The following is a 23,955-nucleotide window of genomic DNA, read 5'->3' as shown; positions in this document are numbered from 1 at the left end:
ATATTTTTCCTTAAAATGAATGGAAGATGTGATTAGAAATATCTTGTGTGTGTTGAAGCAATATGGTCCAAAATGAAACATTAATGAGATAATATACAAATCACAAAATTCACAATATGAAACAGTTCCTTAAAACACAAACAAAAAGAGTTGAGAGCGTGTCCAGATCCTAGAGAACACAGAAGTAACTTTGCACCCCTCACTCTAAGATACTTATGTACACCGCTCTCATTACTGCATCTCACAAAATCCCTGTGAGATAGGGAAGTATTTCCATCTTACGGATGGGGAACTCAGGTACCAAGAGAGAAGACCCTACCTACACTAGGAAAAAAAGATGTATTTTTAATGGGAGTTAAAATCCTTGTGGAAAAGGCAATTGTAGTTTTCACATGTGGTAGCTGGTTAAAGAAAACCGTAGACTCCACCCTCTGACCGCATGTGAAAACAACTGCCTTGTTAACACTTGTTAAAACACATTCCGTCCTTCCCCCCAGTTTAGGCAAGACTTGAGTAATTTGTTCAAGATCAGAGGGTGTATGTGGCACAGCAAGGAAATGAATGGTTCAGTGGCATGGCACCATCATACAGCTTCCAAGTGCACTCCCTTCTTGCAGCTGAAAGTAGGGAACTAGGGTCTCCAACTTCTAGAATGCTTATGCTGCAGTGTAAGCCCAGGGTTAGTGGACCTCGAGTTAGCAGATCCTGGGTTTGTTAACCTAGGGCTTGAGTGTCTACACTCGTTCGTAACCCAGGTTAGGAGGCGTTGAACCCCGGGTCCTCACCTGGGGGCCCAAGTCCACCTACACACATCTCAGACTTCCTAGTGCCCTCCCAAAATGTGGCTGCTCTAGCACTTCATAGTTTAGGGTGGGAAAACTTGACTATCCAGAGGGCAAAGAAAGTAGGTCTATGGAATTGTGGAATACTTCTGGTGGACTTTCAAAGTGCAAAAGTCCAGTAGGGCTGGGCTACACTGCAAAGTAATAGGGCTTGAACCCTGGGTCCCCGCTTGATTCTGGCTTGGACCCTCTATCCCCATGGGATCATGGGACTAACCCTAGGGGTAGCATGATTTGCATGTAGACTGAAGAAGGAGTTAGGCTTGACCTGTAGTTTGAACCCTAGGCTTACATTCCCCTTGGACAGCTGGAAAACCCTGGATGGTAATTGGTCATCATCCCATCGGTCAGAGTGAGTGAGGAGATGGAACCCATTGTCTGCGCTGTTCCAGGGCAAGCCACACTGTTTGGTTTTTAATAACTAGCCCTCTAGTTCTACCAGCATCTCAGTGTATGACTGCTCCGTTCTCCAAGTTTATCATCTCCTGCAGGTTTGAGCCTGTCTGTGTTGATGCCTGAGTAGTCCTTGCAAATACAAACAGTATTATACATTGCTGGATACACATGACTAATCCTTAGCATTATGCAGGAGGCTTTAGGACCTTGGATATTAGTTTTGGAAGAGAGGATTTATAGATATAACAGGATCTATTGCTTGTCTCTCAGCACCTCTTGTACACCACCAGTTAATGGTATTGAAGAAGCTCTGGATAAGGGAATTCCATAGACTGTCTGTTATTTGTGTGTTTTTATTCTCTATAAATTAATGAGATAGTAATCCCACAGGGACTCAGTGATGTTTTAACAACTAGTCTTAAATGTTTATATATTTAGTATTTTTGACAGCCTTATTTTGGGTTGGTTTTATGATGACATATGCTATTAATTATTATTTATTATGACATATACTAATATTCATGGGTTCTGTGTGCTAGCTACAGTTGCAGTATGTTCTAACAATAGTGAGATATGCGATATCAAAATGTATCTTACAGAGAAGCAAGAAAAAAATTCAAAATTCTGTATGAACTAGTTAAATATAGAATCTACCGTACAATGAGATAGCAGAGCTTGTCGAATATGCTGATGGAAGTTATCACTAAGTGGCTACATAAATTTTGGAAATCAGTGGTTATTTAAGTGGTAAATACAAATTATTTCTCTTCCCTAATGAAAAAAAATATTTGCGTGAAAATCTGTTCTTACTGTATCAGGTAAATAACACTTATTTTATCTATTACACTAGGCTATAGAGGAATCAGAGACCTGTACAGTACCTGGTGGCTTAGCAAGCGTGAAGAAACAATTTGAGAAATGGGAAACTGGTCAACATCAGTACGAGCACAAATCTGTACAGGTAATAATAATAGTATAAGAGAGATGACCTACTAGATAACTTTGAGGGGAAATACTGTTACTTGACATGCTGAATATGCTGATTAATTTCATGATCACTGACAGACAGTGTTTTTGTAATGTATGTAGAGAGTGTAACTTTCTCTTTGATATTTGCTACTGTAATCATATACTCTTTAGGTAGATAAACCCTCAATGTGGAAAAGAGATCTAGACTTATAGCTGATCTACAGGAAAACAGATAAGTATTGTAAGAACCTTGTCTTTGGGGTTGTAATTCATTATAAAAGTATCTGCTATTACTTTGCATATATTTTACTTGAAGCATTGTTAAGCCATTTTACTTGAGAAGGAGTTTGCTGTTTCCTTCGTGTTTAAATTTAATCAGCTTCTCTAAACAGATCAAAAATTGCATGGAAGAACCCAGATGCTACATAAAAACACATTCCAAGTGTTTTAGATAAAGGGTTTTTGCATTTTATTACTTCATTATCATATATCATGAAAAATGGTTGCTGAAGATAATGATTTTGGAATATATGAAGGCTTAGTGCAGTGAATTTTATTACACATCTATACTGTGCACTCTGAAAAATAACAATGGATAGTGAATAGCAGCATTAACTGAATTTGTTTGAGAGATATTCAGATAACGTACGTGTAAAACTTTTTGTATCACAAGATAAAGCTACAGTTTGAACATACTCATACTTAATGTGTTAAATTAGGGCAACTTTACACAAGGCCACTGTTTATCATTTTATTACTCATGAACGTTAGAACCCACGGCATTTACACACTGTAAGCCAGATTCTACCTTGGGGGTATGTTTGTGCAATTCCCATTGAAGTCAATGGGAAACTTGTGTATTCAAAGGCAGAATCTGAAGATTAAATAAATGAAATATAAGTAAGAGTAAATGATGGGTTATGTCTAAGGCTGGAGGTACATTTCAGTGGAAATCATGGATTTGAAAATGCAGAAATATGAAAAGGCATTTACATTTTTATGGGGAGAATGTGGTAAAATAAAGAATTTATTATCTCAGATGTCTTTAAATTGAAATTGTGATTCTTTAAAAAATAATTAAAATATCTTATGGGACACTATGATTATCTAGGTGTCTACTGAGGCTTTTCTTATCTGTAGTCTTCTTGTATGGCCTGTTTAATGCTGTAAAATGCATTTGAATGTGTTTGCGTAAGGTTTAGGGAGAGCTATTACTTTTTCTTTTCTTTGTGTTTCTGTGATGTCTGAGGATGGCATCCTATGAAATAGGCTGTTGTTGCTGGGGCATATGTGAACCTGTCACCAACAACTAGACCTGCCTAGATAACTCACCCATTCTCTCCCTTCCCACACAGACACTCTTAGTGACGCTCCCGGGATTGGTTTCCATGGCAGACCGCAGTTTTATTAATTATTCCTTGGGGAGGAGCACTATGCTGCCTGCCCTCTGCTCTCACATGCCCAGCATTTGACTGGTTCCAGTCCAGATTACAGAGATTTAACCACAAACCAAACAGTAATTTGGGGTAGGGCCTCCCTGAACTACCCCACAGACTCAGGTCAGTTGTGAAACCTCTTCCCTTCCCTGAGTAAGTGGGGGTGGAGTAAAAAAGGCCATAAAGCTGGGATGGCAGGAGAACCTCAGTCCACAAAGACTTCAGGCTCCTCCCGCCATAAGCACATAATCCAACTGCACAATGCCAGGATTCATTTACGTTTGGGAGCTGGCCCTTTTAGCCTTTACCTGCACTGGACACCAGTTGTAAGCTGCGACAAGTCGGTAATCTTAGCAACATTATATAAACCTCAGATCCTATTTATTTCTAACTCAAATGTGCCTCTGGGAGTCGGCAAGGCAGGTGAAAACCCTACAAGACCACAAGCCCATGGGAAAAAATCCTGCCTGATTCCTAAAAACAGGTGATCAGTCAGACCCATGGGATCAGAAGCGGCACAGTTCCTAATCTAAGCATTAAGAGCTAGGAGGATGGAGCAGTTAGCCAGACAGAGATTCTCTTGAAAAGTCTGGGCTTAGCTTAAATATGCTGGCCTCACCCCCCTTTGCCCTCTTAATGGCTAACGAGAGAACAGATGGGGGACTGGCTTGGGGGGCAGCCCCCTTCCCTGCCACACATGTTTTTGCTGCTTATTCCCTGCTGTCTAGTGAAAGGACCTCCTTCCGATAGAGGTGGTTAGAGGATATGTTCTCACTCAAATTTCTTTGTATTTCTTCTCAGGCCTGACTTTTTTAAAGTCAGAGTCATTTCTCCCCTTGAATTAATCCAGTCTGACTTTTGTGCGTTCTGTGACTAATACAACTTTTCTTCATATCTAAATGCAGTGTCAGAATTTGGACTTTCTATATCAGTAAGTGCCACTCCTGCATGTGAATAATTCCAGGTGCAGAATTGGGATCCATTTCTTTTGCAATAGCAGCAGTAGGAAATATGGCCTGATTCAATATTGTGTTACACCAGTTTCACACCATTAATTTTAACAAAAGTACACTGTTGGAAATAGGTGTAGTGGAGAGGGAAATCAGACCTACATTAACTTTTTATTGACATAAAGGGGCAGATCACTGGTTGTAGTTTCCAGTCAATGGAATATGCCAGTTTACACCAGGTGACATTCTGGGCCAATAATAACTAATATTAGCTAGTCAGTTTAATGAGACATAAAAGCAAGAGCAATATTAGATATCTGATAATATTTAAAAACAGTTAGCAATAATTACAGTAACAATTAGCTTTCATGTCTAATATATTGAAATAGATGTTTCTAGATGAGTTTCATCACCATTTTAAGATCAGATTGGCTCAGCAAGTTTTGAAAACTAGAATAACTTTGAATGTGGACAGGTTTCAGAGTTGTAGCCATCTTAGTCTGTATCAGCAAAAAGAACGAGGAGTCCTTGTGGCCCCTTAGAGATTAACACATTTATTTGAGTATAAGCCTTCGTGGGCTAGAACCCACTTCATCAGATGCATCGGGGAGTGGAAAATACAGGAGCAGGTATAAATACATGAAAAGATGGGAGTTGCTTACCAAGTGTGAGGTCAGTCTCTAAGGTGCCACAAGGACTCGTTTGTTGTTGTTGTTTGTTTGTTTGTTTGTTTGTTTTGAATGTGTAGTTACCTTCCAATGACCAATCATTAGACTACTTTCCAAACTACATACTGCTGTTGAAAAACACCGATTGAAAAGCAACAAGGAGGAGGAATGCAAAGAGATACATTTCTTAACCTTTAGGAAAGCACCAAATCCATTTTATTATAGGGGAGTTAGTAATTACCCCAATATTTCAGTTGCTTAACACTTCCCATTACAGATTGTTGCAACTTTTTTTAGGTGCTCCAGCATTTCTAATATTTGCAGCAGGGCTTCTCAAGTCAGCAAAGAGAAATCCATAAGACCTTAGACATGCCTTTTCTTTGTCCCATGACATTCTCTCTAGGTTTTGCTGAGTTATAAAATTCTTAAATTGTTATTTCCCATCTCTTACTTGTGTTCCTCAGGTAAATTTTGGCAGCCTGCCAAAATAATAACTGAACATAAACATTCTAAAAGGCTGCATCGATATCACCACCAAAGCAGCAGCAACAGCAGCTGCCCACAATGCAGTGGAAACTCTGGAAACAGACAGCCTCCCAGACCCAGCAAAATAACCCGAGCAGTCCACGCACTCACTTGCTCCCTGCCCGAGTATCAGTCTTATCATGCTGATAACCAATGTAGTAAGCTCAAGCACTACTGCACTGCTGAAGGGTGAGGGCTCAAACCGTATTGACGATACATGATCATAGAAATGGAAATCATACGTCTGGAAGGAATTTCAAAAGTTTAGAAGGCAGCCAAACCTTATGCGGGGGGGAGTTACAGTTAACCATGATATAATTTGTTTGTTTGTACCTTTTTCCATTAAAATAAAAAAAAAATCTAGGACATTACATTTAAAAAAATTTTTAAATGATGTTAAGGTTGGAAGGTCAAGCACTCATAGGTTAGGAAATGCCAGCTCTACAATTGCCTGTGAGATCTTAATTCAGCCCCCTTGTGTGTAAACACTATGATACAGCCTTTATTTATAGAATCAGATAATATTTTTCCCCACAGAACCCCTGTCTCATGGGAACTGTAGCTGCTCTCAGCTTCTCTAGCTGTGGTTTGAAGGAATGAACACTGGGTTGAGAGTCAGGTATTCCTGAATTCTAATCCCAGCTTTGTCACTTTTTTACTGTGTGGCCTCAGGCATGTCTTTTTGTTTCAGTTTTCCCACCTGTAAAATTAGAAGAATAAATCTCTCATCTTTCAGTACAAGATAAATTCATTAATTTTGAGACATGGAGATATTATAATGAGAATCTCCCTGGAAAACACTATGAGGACATGAATGATTCTGCATTCATTCCACAGTACTCAGTAAATAAGGCAGGGGTCACTAGCTGAATGAAAAAGATAAAAATATTGAACATCTGTCTCATTCCTTAAGCACTGTGCATCCTCTCCACTGAATGAGGCAGGGTCCTATGGCAAAAATAGTATGTGATCATGGAATTGAATTGTGATAAAATTTCCAAATTACCTGACTTCAGAATCTAAATCCCACTGACTTTCAGTGAGATTTAGGCTCCTAAATTTATTTATCTAATGCTCATGCAAAAGGAGGCAGAATTAAGTATGCATAGGCAGTCTGCATCATGGATGGGCAAACTTTTTGTCCTGAGAGCCACATCGGGGTATGGAAATTGTATGATGGGCCATGAATGCTTATTAAATTGGGGGTAGGGATGCAGGAGGGGGTGAGGGCTCTGGTTGGAGGTGCAGGCTCCGGGTGGGGCCAGAAATTAGGAGTTCAGGGTGTGAGAGGGGACTCCGAGTTGGGATGTGAGGGGGTGGGGGCTCTGGAGTGCAGGAGGGGGCTCCAGGCTGGAGCGGGGTTGGGGGTTTGCCCCGCTCCTGTGCTCCAGCCAGGGAGTGAAGCTGGGGGCTTGCCTCGCTCTGAGCGGGTCCCACTTTTACTATTTTCTCTATCAGCTTCAACAGGTTTAGAAGTACAGTTCAGTTCACACGAGATCCCAAAAGTCTGGATTATCTGAACTATCCAACCCCCTGAGTCTGAAAAACAGGGCTAGAAATCTCAAGAGAATGAACATTTTTGTTTCCAGTCAGCCCAGAAATACCACAAAAAGTCTCTCACAGGATCTCACTATTTCCACTTCTAGTTTCAGTATGAAATGAGAAGTGCCAAGGCAATTAAGTGCTGGATTAAATTCAAGTCAGGGGGAGGGTCAGGCCTATTCTTATTCTACCAATCTAATGGATCCAGACTTAAGGCCATGTTTTGATACCCTTGTTCAGGAATAGTTCCTTACTCCAAAAGCAGTAGGGTATCAGAATCTGGCTTTTTTTTACCAGGGGAGTCACACTGAGAATCACAGTTTATTTCATGCTTTCCTTCCCTCCTGCTCCAGAGGGAAAGGAAGTTGCTCAACATCCACGCCAGTTATAGGTTTCTTCCCCACTAAGGGTCATGTCAGCAAGTTAGTTCTGAGTATTCCCTATCTGCCCCACTCCTCACCCAGCTGCATGGGATGGAAAGTAGTGGCCCTGTGGAGGCTGCTCTCCCGACCATACTGTGACCCACAATGCAGGGAGCTTGCACTGGGAGTAAAGAGGGGACTGAAATTCCTTTACTATTCTGTGTGTATTTGGGAAGAGAAATAATCTTGCTCTTAAAGATAACAAGTGGGAGGGAAAAGAGTACACCTTTGGAATCCCTATAGGATTGGGACACAACAACTCATCACAGCTCTTACAATCTCATCATCACAGTTGTTTGACGTTCAGAGGTTCACACTTTTTAAAAAAATTAGCTTTTCCCCTGAGAGTTACTTTCCATCCTAACAAGGCCTTCACATGCTTTCCTATATTTAGAGCAGAATTACTTTTTAGTTATTTATTTTTAAAGAAGAGAATAAAAACTGAGTGGGAAGTATATAAAATGATAGATGGAGCTACAAGAGAGAGAGATTTAGAAAAGGGGGAATTGTCTGTAGAATTCCCCACTTTTTCAATCTGTGGGGGATGCTGGGGTTATTCTGTCCCTACTTCCCCAGGAGCACAGTGCCCTGAATGGGCAGAGAGGGATGCACCAACACATAAGCCAGAAGAGCTAGCTGGTTGCACTGGGACAAAAAGCTGAACTATGACATACTGTGGCTGGGCCTGGAAGGGCACAGTGCTTACTAAGCACTTAGTCTAGAAGGAGCAATCCCTAGATTGGAAAATCCTTGGGGAAATCCTTGTTGTCTTCCTCCTTCAAGTACAGTTCCACACACACCAATATTAGGAATGATCCATCTATCCTAGATTTTTCCTAGTTATTGTTAGAATCTAAGGGCTAATATGGAAAATTAGTAAGTAAATTATTAGGTGAATTATCATCTCACCCTTGCTATTTGGAGCCTTCAGCATTTAAAAATCTATGTAAATAATTTTTAAAGGAAATAGTTGTAGAATGTATTTAAAGGGAAGCTATCTGCATTTTCCTCTGAAAACAGCTCTCTAATATCACAAAAGAAATCACCACAAGTGACATGATATACTATGTAGAAAATACAAAAAGGTGTGATACAAAGGTTTTATCAGAATGCGTTTAGGATAGCCACATTACTCATGAGTGGCAAAGCTGAGAGTGAATTATGGAAGTCATCCTAATCAATAAAATCTTTATGCCACAGTTTTATAGAGCTTTGAACATTTTTATTGATACTGGGTTGAGTCCCCAAGTGCACCAAACTAGAGATTTACATCTCCTTTTTTGCTTCTCCCTGATTCTGGGTCTGGCCAAGGCCAGTTCAGTCCTTAACACAATTTAGAACAACTTCTAGGTTCCTTCAAGTTGTACTGGTTTATAACACCACTGTAGGAACTGTTATGCTATGTGGTGATAGCTATACCTTGGATACCAGTTTTCACTTTAAACAAATATTATGGTTGTGAAGAATATCAAATATGAATCAAATGTAATGTATGCGGTGGTGTCTACCTGAGTTTCAGTGAACCTCAAGCTATTAATCTCAGATGTGAACAATTCCCTTTATTTCAGAAGGATGCTAACTCAGATGTCAATGTGATATGCTAAATGTCAACATCATTAATAGAGCTGGCTGGGAAGTGATTTTTTCCTGTCCTGTAAAAAATGGAGATACCCAAAATTTTTCCCCATCTCAAATTGACACAAAAAGTCAGAATCTTAATTTTTCACTAAATAAAAATAATAAATAAATATAAATCGGTTTGGGTCAATCAAAATGTTTTGTTTCAGTAATGTCCATACATTATTTGACTTTTAAAACCTTTGTCTAAATTTACTAAAATTTTAAAACAAAGTCATTTCAACTCAAAAAACAAACTTTCCTTTTCAAAAGCCTTTTGTTTATTTGTTTCCAAAACTTTTTTGAGTCAGGAGATTTGCCAAAACCAGCCCTATTTTAAAAATAGAGTTTTGGTTCCAACAAATAAGAAATTTAAATAATCTTATCAAGTGTAATTATTAACTATTTCACTGTTCTTCAAAGCTTATAAGAAGGAAGTGGAAGTGTCACATTATGAAGGCCTACAAAGGAAGCATTTTAATTGTATTAAGTTGAAATTCTAAAATATAGCGATGCCTTTAACATGACACTGTTGGATTCATTTTTGCTGAAGTGGTAGGGTTCAGCTCTCAAAGTTTTGGAGATGCTTCCATAAAGGAAGAGAAAGCAATAAGACAAACACAACGATGAGATAGACTAGAGGAGAGATAGAAAGAGGAGACATAAATGTACAGAAAAACAAGGAAGGAAAGAGCTGTGTGTGGAGGAACAATTGGGAAGGGATGGTGCTATCAATGCCTTCCCACAAATATTTTTCACTGATAATTATGCTGGCTACCAAAGTTTACAGATAGGCTATTAAAAGTTTTAGTTAGGCCATCTGACTATTGTGCCATTAATCCAGCACCAAACAGATATTTTCACCTACCTCACATAAAAACTGCTTGAATGTCTTCTCTGTTGATCACAGTCTGATCTTTTTTAACAGCAAGGGATCTATTCTCCCCACTGATGAATAGAGGATTTATGCCTGTAACTTACATTAGTGTTAATAGGATTTATTGTGTAAGCTCCACACACAAAGATAAGAGAATAGATGCCTAAACATCTTCTTAACTGTATTTTCAGCTTTTTCACAAGGTAAGCTGATTTCTGCTTAGTCTTTATTAGGGATATGATGTATTTGAAAATCCAATTTAGAAGTATAATTCAGGGATATTACTAATTGGATGAAAGCCTCTTTTCAGCCTTTAGATTTTGCAAGCTCAAGTTTCTGATTACACTGAAGATTGCATCTTACGTGGTGTGCACTCACTTCGGCTTGTCAGATAAATTCCATGATTTCACATTTGATTCATCATACAATAAATCCTGTCTGGACAAGGTGCATTTGCATCTTTATTTGGAACTAAGGTGGTGTCAGAGTTGTATGTTGACCAGCCTGCCAATATTTTCCTCATCATTCTCATCTCAGTGTTTCTCTTCGTTCCTGTTTGTGATGCAGATATATACATGCTAAAAATATGTTTTAAACTATGTCACCAGTTATTGGTGACAAACAGGGTTTCTGTCAGACAAAGCATGTCTATTCACCTATCCCTGTCTCTGATGTAAATTACGCATTGTAAGGCAAACACAATGGGAGCTATGTTTGCATTCCAAGTCAGTGTGGGGATGTGAAGTCAACATGGGAAGACACTGGAAACTAAAACCCACAGTGTTGCCCTGCCTTTAGGGGAAGGGGGGAGTGGAAAGATTGTGAACTTTGAGGTATAAGAGGAAAACAAAAGGACTCCTGTTTGATCCTGCACGGAGGGAATAATTGGGCAGTGTGATTACATTAATTAAAATGGGATCTCAGCCAGGGCTTGGCTGAAGAGCACTGTAAAGGACATCTGGGTAAGAGACATCATTAGACAAGGTCTTAGCCTGTTAAAGTTAAGTTTAGGTTATAAGAAGCGTGTTATACCTTTTGTTTTACTTGTAACCAGTTCTTATCGTATTTACTTACTAGCTCTTAAATTTTAACCTTTGTTAATAAACTCATATTTTTTCACTATAAGTAGATTACAGTGCTGGTAATACCTAGCAAGGCAAGCATCCAGCAAAGCCAGAGGCTAGGAGCCCTGCACAGCATTATAAAGAATGAGTCAATGAACCCAAAAGTCCTTCACAGAGCAATGAGAGCTGGGGTGGGAGAGGGGGCAGATGAGTCAGAAAACTTAGCAGCTCCACAAGACAATGAGATCTGTGATGAATAGTCAGGAAGCTTGGTACCAGCAGGGCATTGAGAATCAGAGGGCCTAAGGGAGGTGAGCTAGGGACCATATGGAACCTAGATGATCCTCAGGACAATGAGATCCTTTTTGGGAAAAGGGAGAAACCAGATAATCTAGTTCGAGTTTTATGGATTGAATAGAGAAATGGTTTAGAGCTAATGCAAAACTTTAGGGCAACATTTTCAAACTTGAGTGCCTAGAGTTAGGCCAGTTTCCTTATCTTTAATATGGGGCTAATGCTACTTTCCTTCTTTTGTGAAGTGCTGTCAGATCTACAGATCAAAAGTGCTATACAATATAGGAGCTCTATATTGCCATTGAATAGGGCAAAAATATGCCTAACTTATTCATTGACTTCACTTCATAAGGAGCCAGGGAGGATTTGGATACAATTTAGAAAAATATATATGAAAAGTGAGGCTTCATTTTTTGTGAATTCGGTGTTTCACTCAGCCTTTTCCCTCTGCAGCTGTTTTATTCATGTCACATAAGGTCAGCTCTTGCCCCTATTTTTAGAATGACAAGGGATATCTTTTGCTGCCATTTATCTGCAAGGGGCAATGAGGTAGGCTATGCCAACAAATACAGTAACTCCTCGCTTAATGTTGTAGTTATGTTCCTGAAAAATGCTACTTTAAGCGAAATGATGTTAAACGAATTTAGTTTCCCCATGCAACTTTATATAAATGCAGGGGTTAAGTTCCAGGGAAAAAATTTTCACCAGACAAAACATATACATAGTATAAGTTTTAAACAATTTAAAACTGTACACAGCAATGATGATTGTGGAGCTTGGTTGAGATGGTGGAGTCAGAGGGTGGAAAAGGGTGGAATATTTCCCGGGGAATGGCTTACCCCTAAATTATGAACTAGTACTCAGCTGAGCTCTCAAGGGTTAACACATTATTGTTTATTTAGCCTCATACTCTACAAGGCAGCATGAATGAAGGGAGGGGAGACAGCATGGCAGAGAGAGACAGAGACACACATTTTGTGTGTGTGAGAGAGAGACGTTCATTGCCCCTCTAAGTAGGCTGACCCCACTCTAAGTACACTGCCTTGTTAAGTAGATCAGTAAGTTGAGACAGCAGTTGCTGCCAGCAAGCTCCCTCTGTCCTGAACCCTGTCGTGTCCCCCCTCCCCCCACTCTGTGGATGGGTAAAGGAGCAGGAAGGGAAGGGTACACCCTGACATTAGCACTCCTTGCCCCCCCACCCCCTTGCACAGCAAGCAGGAGGCTCCCGGGAGCAGCTCCAAGGTAGAAGGCAGGAGCAGCACATGGCAGTGGGGGGAGGGACAGCTGAACTGCCCGACAATTGATAGCCTGCTGGGTGGCTGCCACACAGGGAATTTAGGGGAGTTGATAGGGGAGCTATCAGTGCACTCAGGTTCCAAGCCTCTCCCCCCAGCTAGCTTCAACGGGCTGCTCTTTCTGCAAGCAGTAGACAAAGCAAGCGGCTGCCATACAACGTTATAAGAGAGCATTGCGCAACTTAAAAGAAGTATGTTCCTTAACTGATCAGCAACAATAAATACAACATTAACTGGGACAACTTTAAGTGAGGAGTTACTGTAATGTGATCGGTTCTCACCTCCAGAGTTGAACAGTGATGTTTCTATGGTAAGTCTGGTTTTGTCTGAGGTTGAGTAGTTTTTAAATCTAGTTCTCTACCAAGCCACTCAGATGGTTCCCTTTTATCTTTGATAAAGGTGGCATTTCTTAGCATATCAGCCTCAGCATTTTTGCCCTTTACACCCAGTTGAGGATTCTCATTCAAATAATCAGCAGAAATAGTCAAATTCACAGAAAACAAAATCACTCAGACTGTGCAATAGTCTTTAAATTTAGATTAAGTAGCTAGTGCAAGACCATTAAATCCTATTTATTCATAATGGAACTGCACTTTCATGGAAAACGTGATTATATACTTTAGTAGCGGAAAGCTTACTCAAGATCATTGAATCAAACCTGGGACAAAATTTTTCAATTTGGATACAAATCTCAAAGTATAGATGAATCCAAAATTTTGATCCAAGATGGAAAACAACCCATTTCACTTATTTAAACAGTTGTACTGAAGGTACTATTACATATTCATATTAAAATATTGTTATGATAAACAAACAGTGTGGCTTTTTATTCAAAATATGTTAGTGAACTATGCAAATAATAGTCAAATAGTTGGGTTTTTTTTCTTGTGCTGCAGGTATCCTCATGGTTCTCTTTTTTAATGTGAGTGTAACAGGGCCTCCTTGGTCCTGCTTCTGTCTCAGTTGACAAACTACACAGAGACCCTTGTGCTGGTCCAACACTTTTTCCAGTTTATTTATGTAACCCCTTTGGGGTTTAGATAGCATAGGCCCTTTAAATCTTTTTCCCGGGGGGGGGGAGGAGGAGAGTAAGAAAAAAGGAGGGAAACTCCAGGGGGCGGGGATGGAGCTCCAGGGAGGGAGAGGCAGCCTGCAGGCCCTGGAAGAGTGAAGCAGGGAGAACCTGCCTGAGGAGGACAGCCCGATCGGGGACAGCCGAGGACAGGACTCAGGAGGAGCACTGTGCCGGGGGAATCGCCTGAGAAGGACAGGCTGGAGCTGGACCCAGTATCACGGCTGCCCAGAGCTGCGTGGGGCTGTGAGTACTGGGGCTTGTGACTCTGCACTGGGAAAAAGGAGGAAGGCTGTAGCTAGTTTAGTGGGGAGGTGGTCGCTCTGTGTGGTTTTGCAGAGAGCGGCAGAAGAGGGCACCGGAGGGGTTTGCTGGGGAGAGTTCACTGGCACCGAAGATGACCAGGAGCACCCAAGACTCACCACCAGACTGGAACTTTGCTCAGAACTCCTGCACTCTGTGTGCAGACACACTGCTCGATGTCTGCCCTTCCAGACTGTGCTACCACTGGGCCTATGGGGCCTTGGTTTGGATGCAGCCTTGTTTTACTGCTCCCCTTATATTTCCTCTTGTTGTATTTCTCCTCTCATCCTTCTGTAAATAAATACTTCCCTTTGTTATATCCATTGTACTGTTCCTGTGTGTGTGTGTGTTCACTCTGGGGGGTTTGGAACAGGTGCCCCTAGGGTAGAAAGGATTTCTCCTGCTTCATTCTTGCGTGTGCTGTCTCTTGGCAAGAGCTGCCTGCAGAGCAGACTCCATCTTGGCCACAAGGGCGCTAAAGTTACATTTATAAAGGAGTCCCATCACTTTCATAACATATATAGCTCCTTTATCAAGCAAGGGCTAACAATCTCTCTCCCCTTCTTCCTGCCTGCTTCCCCCTTTTCACTTCCTTCTTGTGCCTATTTGTGGGCTTTGACTAATGGATTAATTAGCCTAGGGGTCGGCAATCTTTCAGAAGTGGTGTGCCGAGTCTTCATTTATTCACTCTAATTTAAGGTTTCGCATGTCAGTAATACAATTTAATGTTTTTAGAAGGTCTCTTTCTAGAAGTCTATAATATATAACTAAGCTATTGTTGTATGTAAAGTAAATAAGGGGTTTAAAATGTTTAAGAAACTTCATTTAAAATTAAATTAAAATGTAGAGTCCCCTGGACCAGTGGCCAGGACTCGGGCAGTGTGAGTGCCACTGAAAATCAGCTCACGTGGTGCCTTTGGCATACGTGCCATAGGTTGCCTACCCTTGAATATGCCTTTCTGCCCTGCCCTGTCCCACCCCAAATTAGGCACAGCTCTGCTTAGTCAGCCTCAATCTGCTTTGCCTGACTGGAGTTGCTGCAACCAGAGTGCTGACTCAGGCTTTCATACCTTGTACTCTATCACAATGAATTTAGTGCTTGTGAAAGTTGCCATATTAATGACACTGAAAACTAAAATCTGTGGTTTGCCTACAAAATGGGGAACAGCAGTGCCTGTGCCCCACACTGCCCATGCATCTTCATTCCTGTTTTGGGGAGACCTTCATGGGGTAACACTACTTTTCACTCTCTGTGGCTAGTCATTCTTTCCCTTTTCTGCTGAAATGGCTGAGATGGTGCAAGTTTTGGTGGTGGTCATGTGATGTGGCTACACACTCTGTCAGTCACACGTGAAACCTTATCTTTAGCCTGGGAGTGGACATTGGGAGCATAATAAACACACTGCTTTCCTGGTCCATCCACCAACTAATCCAATAAGAGATCATGGTTTCCCCACTACTCCCACTTGACTAGTTGAACCAGCCACAGTGATTTTATCTTAAAGATTCTTGTACACAGTGTACTCTAAAAATGCTCTAGAAACTCTAGCTTTCCAACTGAATGACCAACGTGCTGATGAGTAGGTAGAACAATATAAGTGTATGGTAGCCACAACCATAGATGTTTTTGTCCTTAAATCCCCTTCATCAACCCCATAAATCACTTCCATTCATTGACAAGCCACATTATATGAACAGTGAAAGCAGAACTAACTCACTGATGACAGAAAATCTATCAGAATCCATTCAACAAAGACACAAAGACTTCTTCAGGAATACACTATTGCCAGGCTGGAAATGAAGAGAACCTCTTTGATTGTGTCTTAGAAGCTGCAAAGCAGTGTATCTTCCACTCAGCAGACATGAACTTAGTTGCAAAAATATTCCAGTGCCTGAATGAGAGCATACCCAAGATAAGGAGAATCTTGCTCAGATTGACATAATGTTGGTGGAAAGAAGAAATCACTTCAAAGGGGTAGCCAAAGCATTATCTCATCTTCCATTGAAGGCATCTGCCCTCCATTCAACAAAGTAAAATGAATATTCAGGATCTTACAGGACTCATCATCAACCCTGAACAAAGACGTAGCAACAGGTGCCTTGATCAGGATAATATTCTTGGATAAATGACAGCTCATTCCTCAATTGGCAGTCATAGAAGATAAGCATGAGCCCTAACTTGACATATTTCAAAGAATGGTCCAAGACTCACCTTTTTGTAAAAGTCTTCCACACAATGACTGAAGGCAGTGAAAACACACACATGCACGCACACGTGCACACACAGACAGATTAACAATATAAGCAAAACTACCAAACCTAGGAGAGGTGAAGAGAAGAATATACGGTGGAGTCCACTAGGAAATCTCTGTGTAAATCTGCTGTATTTGGCGCTTAGATAAATACTGTGAAAGGTGCACTGGATGTATTATAAAGAAAGATAAACTGAAAGATTATATCAGATTGAGACCCATTCCAAATAGGCTATTGAGTAGCCATCATATGATTACAAATTTAGGTAACTAAATCTTAAGTCTCATGAATATACTTATGCTTTTACCTGTACGGGGCAATAGATTTGTACAGAACTGTATCCTGGAATACATTTTTATTTTAATAAGATATGTATAAAATGTTGATTTAGGTACCTGAACAGAGACTGAGTGGTGGGCACAACATACAAATTAAGATAAACACCAACATGATTCAAATAGGAATTGGTGAAAGGCTATATTTCGTAGTGTGGATCATCAAGCTATCCAGTCCTATTTTTTTTTGACAGATTTTCTGTTTCTCCATACAAATAATTTTACTCTATAAAGTAATCCTCTTTCCTTTTCTGCCACAACAAAGAGATGAGAAACTCCAAAAAATGTAGATAAAAGGAAAAGGCAAACCTAGGTCCAAAGTGTACAACACAGACAATTACTGAAAAACAAATCTTGGAACATTTTACAACAGGATTCTGTGTAAGTTATGGCAGCCCAGGGGCTCTAAAATTGATGCATTCGCCACTAACATATAAAACTAGTGTAGCAATTACAGTTCTATTCAGTAATAGCATCTGAACGCCCAAATAAAAATTCAGTCCCCTAATGCACATATATAGAGACTTATGCCCATGTTTGCTTACTCCTTTCTAAAGATTATTTTAATTTTTTAAACAATTTTTATTATTTATACAACAGGAGTCTCTAGAGATCCTGATCTAGGTCGCATTGTGGTAGATGTTGTACATACACTTAAATAACACAGTACCTACCCATACAGCCCACAGTCCACGATAATGATAAGATTTAACAGGTGGAAGGAACCAACAAAAGAGAAGGGTGGAGGAGAATAAGAGGATGAAGTAACAATGAAGTGAACATTATGCATAATGAACAGCTGTCCCAACTTGCCACATGACTAACCATTGTCTAGTTGGCAGTGTGTTAAAGAGGACCCTAGATCACAGGGAAAATCATCATAGTAGAAGATGTCTTCACACCTAGCTCAAAAAATACTGATATTTTTCTCTACTGTTGTCTTCTGTATCCCTGCACAGATGGATTCCTGAAACTGTTCTCTCCTGATAGAATTATACATGTCTGACTGGCACCCGCCATCTTTGTAAAACTTTAAGCATCTTGGCCACAGCATTCTTCCTCTTGCTGTAGTGCCCCACTTCACAAAACTTTAAAGAGTTCTAATATTCTTGTGGAGATGTGTAGGGGTGAATCACAGTTACTTGTGTTATTCCTTTGTCTCAATATTGGATGAATTTGGTATCATAATGTCATTAACGTTCTATGCCTTTCTCTACCAGCTGCTTTAAATGCATATTATTGATCTCTAGCACTTTTCAGCTTCTTATGTGTTCTTAGTTGTCATGTCAGTTATATATTTTAGACAATATTATTGTACCCTATAAGGCAAAGAAAAAAATAACCATTTTCTCATCTACTCTAATTTTACTCATGCCACAAGTTTTACCTCTGATCAGCAGTGTAGGCCTGGCTGAAATTTGGATTTTGGAAGTTAAGTGCACATAGCACATTCATGCATAAAGAATCACAAACTGAGATCTTCACACCATTCACCAGGTGTGAGTTCCCAAAGTCGTAATGAGTTGTGAACATCCCACAATCATGAACTGTTTACATACACAAGCTATTGATCCTGTGCTATGCAATTCAAATTATTCCATCCTTGAAATTAGGAAGTATTTAGCCCAGGGGTGGGCAAACTTTTTGGGCTGAGGTCCACATCTGGGTGGGAAAATTTCATGCAGGGCCGGGGCAGGGGATTGGGATGTGGGAGAGAGTGTGGGGTGTGGGAGGGGGTGTGGTGTGCAGGAAGGGGCTCAGGGCAAGAGATTGGGAAAGAGGAGAGGTGTGGGGTGTATGAGGGGACTCAGGGAAGGGGGTTGGGGTGCAGGAGGGGTGTGGTGTGCAGGAAGGGCCTCAGGGCAAGAGATTGGGAAAGAGGAGGAGTGCGAGGTTTATGAGGGGGCTCAGGGAAGGGGGGAGGGGTGCAGAGTGCAGGGGGGGCTTGGCAGGGGTACAGGAGGGGTGCGGACTGCAGGAGGGGGCTAGGGAAGGCGGTTGGGGTGCAGGAGAGGTGTGGGGTGTACAAGGGGGCTCAGGGCAGGGGGTTGGGGTGCAGCAGGGGAGCGGAGTGTACGAGGGGGCTCAGGGCAGGGGGTTGGGGTGCACAGGGATGTGAGGTATATGAGGGGGCTCAGGGCAGGGAGTTGGAGTGCAGGAGGGGTGCGAGGTGCAGGCAGGGGGCATAGGGCGGGGGTGCAGGAGGGGTGTGGACTGCGGGAGGGGGCTCAGGGCAGGGGGTTGGGGTGTAAAAGGGGTGCGAGGTGCAGACAGGGGGCTTAGGGCAGGGAGTTGGGGGGTGGAATGCAGGAGGGGTTTGGGCTCCAGCCCAGCACTGCTTATCTAAAGCGGCTCCAAGGTGGCAGCAACGCGCACCGGGGCCAGGGCAGGCTCTCTGCCTGCCTGCCCTGGACCCGGCCCCACGCTGCTCTGGGAAGCGCTGCAGCCCCTGCGGGGGAGGGGCGGAGGGCTCTTTGTGCGCTGCCCTTGCCACGCCTCCAGGTACTGCCCTCGAAGCTCCCATTGGCCGCGGGTCACTGTTCCTAGCCAATGGGAGCTGTGGGGGGCGGTGCCTGGAGGCAAGGGCAATGCATGGAGCCCTCTGCCTCCCCGCCTGGGGGCCACAGGGACATGATGCCGGCCTCTTCTGAGAGTGGTGTGGGACCCACGGCGCCATGGGGAGCAATCCCGTGAGCCGTATCCAAAGCCCTGACAGGCCAAATCTGGCCCGCAGGCCGTAGTTTGCCCACCCCTGATTTAGCCACTGTGAATGAAATTAAAAAATGTAATAATGTACATCACAGAAAGACAGACAAAGAAGTCATCTTCTCTTTGCAGGCATAACTCTAATCAGGCTAATGGGACAGTGTTAATATTAGGACTAGATTTAGCTGCAGCTGTACACTGGGAACAGTGAGGAGCACAGAATGGCATTTTGTAGAATGCTTCTCTGTGTGTGTGTGTGTGTGTGTGTGTGTGTGTGTGTGTGTGTGTGTGTGTGTGTGTGTGTGTGTGTGTGTGTGTGTGTGTGTGTGCGCGCGCGCGCGCCTTATGGGGTGAATTATACTCTCCCTGACAAAATATTGGTGGCCAATACAGACGTATGGATGGAACCAGGGGTCTGTCTTTTCCCTGCTCCTTTTGATTGATTGTTCTGAGGAGCAGCATCTCTGTAGCAGCCCATATGCTTCCCCAAGTGGAATTTCAACCAGCTTTTAAGCAAGCAAGATAAAGGTAGGAAGACCCCTCCTTATCTTCCACCATCCATAGCCATGTAAATACAGGGTCAAAATTTGGTCCTTAATGTTTAGGCTGCCTCAGGTACTGTTAATTATAGCTTTAGATAGCTATGGCTATTATTTTATGCCATTGTGGCTTTTAGCAACATAGTAGCTATTTCATAAGCATATATAAAAGTTGCAGCAATGATGCTGTGATTAGGTTTGGTTTCTGACTACATTAAGCTTAATTATATTCCTTTTTAATACCTTTATACAATTCAAACAACATATAATGACAAACATCAACATATTTTGCATCTTATGATGAGTTTTTTCAAGAATGAGATCGTGACTTACAGATCTAAAACACTCATGTCTAAGTGCGAATACATACATATATGTAAAATATAACTATTTGATGGAGGGTAGGATTGATCCCTAAATCTTTGCAAGTTGCCTCCCTTCACCTTTGGGGGGAGTTAACGCTGAAGCCTTTTTTGTCTTTCTGGGGAGCTAACACTCAGAACTGCTGCATATCTGTGTAGTGGGGCGGCTCCCCCACACCAACGGAAAAAGGGTTAAAGTCAGCCCTGGGAGAAGGTTGTGGCTGAGAGGTAAAGGAAGGCAGCAGGTCTGAACCCCCTTGCCTATGATGAGTGGCTTTTACACTGCAGTCTGCCCCAGGGAATGGGGGCTTAGTGATGACTGGCAGTAGCCCAGACTGAGGCAAGGGGGTTCAGACCTGCTGCCTTCCTTTGCCTCCCAGTACCTCTGTGGGCCTTGGACCAGGTCTCTGGTGTGTTGCCAGCTTGGAGCTCCCGTGCTCCTCTGGTTCTCCCTAGCCCTCCCAGTACCCTTTCTGCAGGCAGCCAGGCCTTGCTCTCTCCCAGCCTGGAGAGTGACTTCTCTTGGGCCTCTGGCTCACAGCCTTTTTATACAGGCCAGCTGTGGCCTGAATGGGGCGTGGCCCAGCTGCAGCTGCTTCCCCAAGCAGCCCAGCTTAGCAGCTCTCAGCCACAACCTTTTCCCAGGGCTGACTTTAACCCTTTTTCCGTTGGAGTGGGGGAGCCGCCCCACTACAGTCTGTAATGTCAATCATGTCCCCATCTTGCCCACCCCAAACCCTAAATGCAGTTTTACAATGCAACCATGGCAGTGACTAAGATAAACGAGATTAGTGACCCACTAAATCATCCAGTGGGTCACCAGCCAGAAGATTTATTCTACCTGTACCAATATTTTAATTCCTCTTCTAGCCTAATCAGAGAATGTTACTGCCTGGTGGATGGAGGTCATAAAGCCTACCATGAGGATCCATGAAGCCTAAGTTTCCTGGCAGCCCACTGTGCAGCAGGGATTTGGGGGCCAATCAGTGGATTTTCCACTACATAGATTCCCCCGACATTCCCTCATGTAGGTGCAAGCTCCATGGAAGTGCCTTGGTCCCAAGGCAGGAGTAATGACTCTATTGCCATAAAGTGACCGAGTGCATGGGGCAGGGGAGGGAATTGTTACATTCATGGCTTATTTGGCTGAAAGCAGGTGCCAAGGTTGGAGATTTAGGAAGTCAATAGCTCTCTATTCTTCAGATTGCATATCTGAAGCCTCAGTTATACAACATGGCCTCGATTTGTATTCTCACTGAGTATTTGGGATTTTTTCTGAAGAAGGACTAGACACCTTTTTTTTCTTTAAATTGGGAGCTTAACTTCAGCAGAAACTAATGGGTGAGTCCCTCTTTTACGAAGGAGTTTCGTAATCGATATAGACAAATAGGCGAGTTGATTTGTCAAGCATAGATGGCAAAATATTCAAAAAACTTGTGGAAATGGCTATAAATAATAATAGTTTGTACTTATAGAATGCTTTCCATCAGGAAGTCTCAAAGCACTTTATGAAGATTGTAAAATTGAAAGAATAATGTTTACCAGATAGGTAAATGAAGCACACTTAAGTGACATGCACTAGGTCAGAAAACAAGTCAGTGGCAGAATCTGGAATGAAACTGAATGCAACTGTCACCATGATAGGCATCATATACATTAATTTAGTTTACACAGATATAAAACTATATCTCAAATCTTTCAGCCCTTTGCTCAGTCTATTAGACCACAATTGCCTTTCTTTTCAAATATAAAAAAGCAGCACATATATTACATTGGATCTTCTGTTAAGACAGAAGGCAGTATGAGTCTGAAAATGTCTATGCACCCTCCATTTGTGCACATAGAAACATCATGTGCTCATCACTTTGCACCTTATGCTTATCCATGGAACTTCACTACCTGCTTTAAAACACGGACTGCAGTAATGAAATGATGGCATATGTTCTATTATATAACATGGCCTCTCTTTGGTTGTTTATAGTTCTTATCCATACAAACTACATTAATAATGGTAACCTGCTAAAAGTATATTTTTCAAACCATGCTGTTTAAGTGATAACATTAGTGAAAAGCCATTCATAGGCAAACATTAAGTTTTTCAATTTACCATTAAACTGTTAATGTGTAATTACTTTTATTTGTCTTTAGGAGGTGACAAGTAGTAGTCAGCTCATGGTATCAAGCAGCAGCAGAGAAGCTGAACACAAGAAAGTGACCTCCAAAGGAACTCAGTTGGAAGCCTTTCAAACAGAAGAGGTTAAGTGTATCAATTAATAATTATATCACCAGGCCACTGTACAGAGATGCTGATATTGAGACTGATTATTTGCTTTGCTTTTTAACTCTGTTAGCACTTAGGATAACAAGATTTTGATGTGCTAGTGGAAACTTCCCTGATTTTGTGGTAGGCAATCATTTTAAAATAGGTGTTTTATAAGTGTTGCTTCAATGTGTTAATTAGTTGGGTTTTCACTCAGACTTTACCTTCATAAAGCATTTGTTCTGTGTGTCTGCATGCAAACAGAAATCCTATATTAAAATAAAAATTTTGTCCACAGGTTTCTCATGTTGAACAATCTACCCATCAGACAAGCAAGGCTTCTAATTTCACTCAACGTATTGATGAAACAGGTAAGAAAATCAGGAAGATTTTAAGCAGGAGAATAAAGACTAAGAAATAACAAACAGCATATACACTTTGCACAAAAATACCATTGTTCACAGGTAAATATATGGGCCCAGTAATCCATTTCTATTCAGCAAAACACACCCATTGACTTTGATGGGATTTAAGGAGCACATGCTAATTTAAATACCTGCTGAAGTGCTTTGTACATGAGCTGGACTTTAAGCACATGTTAAAAGATCTATTGACTTGGGGCCATGAAGAAAATCCATTCTCCTAACATTTATTAAAACAAAAACCCATTTAATAATAATAATGGGTAAAATTATGGTTGAAATAACAGCTCTGCACAATATGATTAATGTTCATGAAAGCTGATTTTTCAGTTTTCAACCAGCTCTAGTTTTGACATTAACACAAGTTTCACATTGCAAAACAATATGTGATATGTTTCTTTGCAATTATTCTATGATTTTCTGTGTCTTCATCCGAGTGACTCTACAGTTCTGCAAGGTTGAGTGCAATTGGTTTAGTTTAATAACTCTTTATTTTAAATAACTCACTGTTAGACAATTATAATAAAATACCAGGCTTAGAAAAACCCTTTTTTCTTCTTTTCTTATTGCAGTAGTCAATGAAACTATGAATGAAGAGATCCCAAAGATTTCAACACAGTTTTTAAAACAGCACTTTGAAAAGACAGCCCAGGAAAAGGCTCTTCTCTCAGACAGGGAGATTGCAACACCTGCAAAGCATACTAAGGTCTGTGCTTTTAATAAGTGGAATTTCTATATATGTAGACCAGCAGTGTTCAGGTTAGCCAGAATGTTGAAACATTGCCCTTTGTGCAATTGCTCAAATC

The 23,955-nt window shown here is 41.4% G+C and overlaps 1 protein-coding gene across 2 annotated transcripts in view; it reads left to right on the top strand.

Moving 5' to 3' along the window:
- Positions 1-23,955, top strand: part of XIRP2 (xin actin binding repeat containing 2) — a 168,801-nt gene that overhangs the window by 131,011 nt on the left and 13,835 nt on the right. For both annotated transcript variants that reach the window (XM_030579997.1, XM_030579998.1), the window contains 4 exons: positions 2,089-2,199; positions 22,616-22,723; positions 23,026-23,098; positions 23,722-23,855. In XM_030579997.1, the coding sequence (XP_030435857.1) occupies positions 2,089-2,199; positions 22,616-22,723; positions 23,026-23,098; positions 23,722-23,855 (426 nt within the window). The remainder of the gene's footprint in view (positions 1-2,088; positions 2,200-22,615; positions 22,724-23,025; positions 23,099-23,721; positions 23,856-23,955) is intronic.

This window comes from Gopherus evgoodei, chromosome 11, assembly GCF_007399415.2.
Source record: "Gopherus evgoodei ecotype Sinaloan lineage chromosome 11, rGopEvg1_v1.p, whole genome shotgun sequence".
NCBI lineage: Eukaryota > Metazoa > Chordata > Testudines > Testudinidae > Gopherus > Gopherus evgoodei.
Note: the sequence above shows the minus strand (reverse complement) of the source record. Positions and strands in the feature narration are given on the sequence as shown.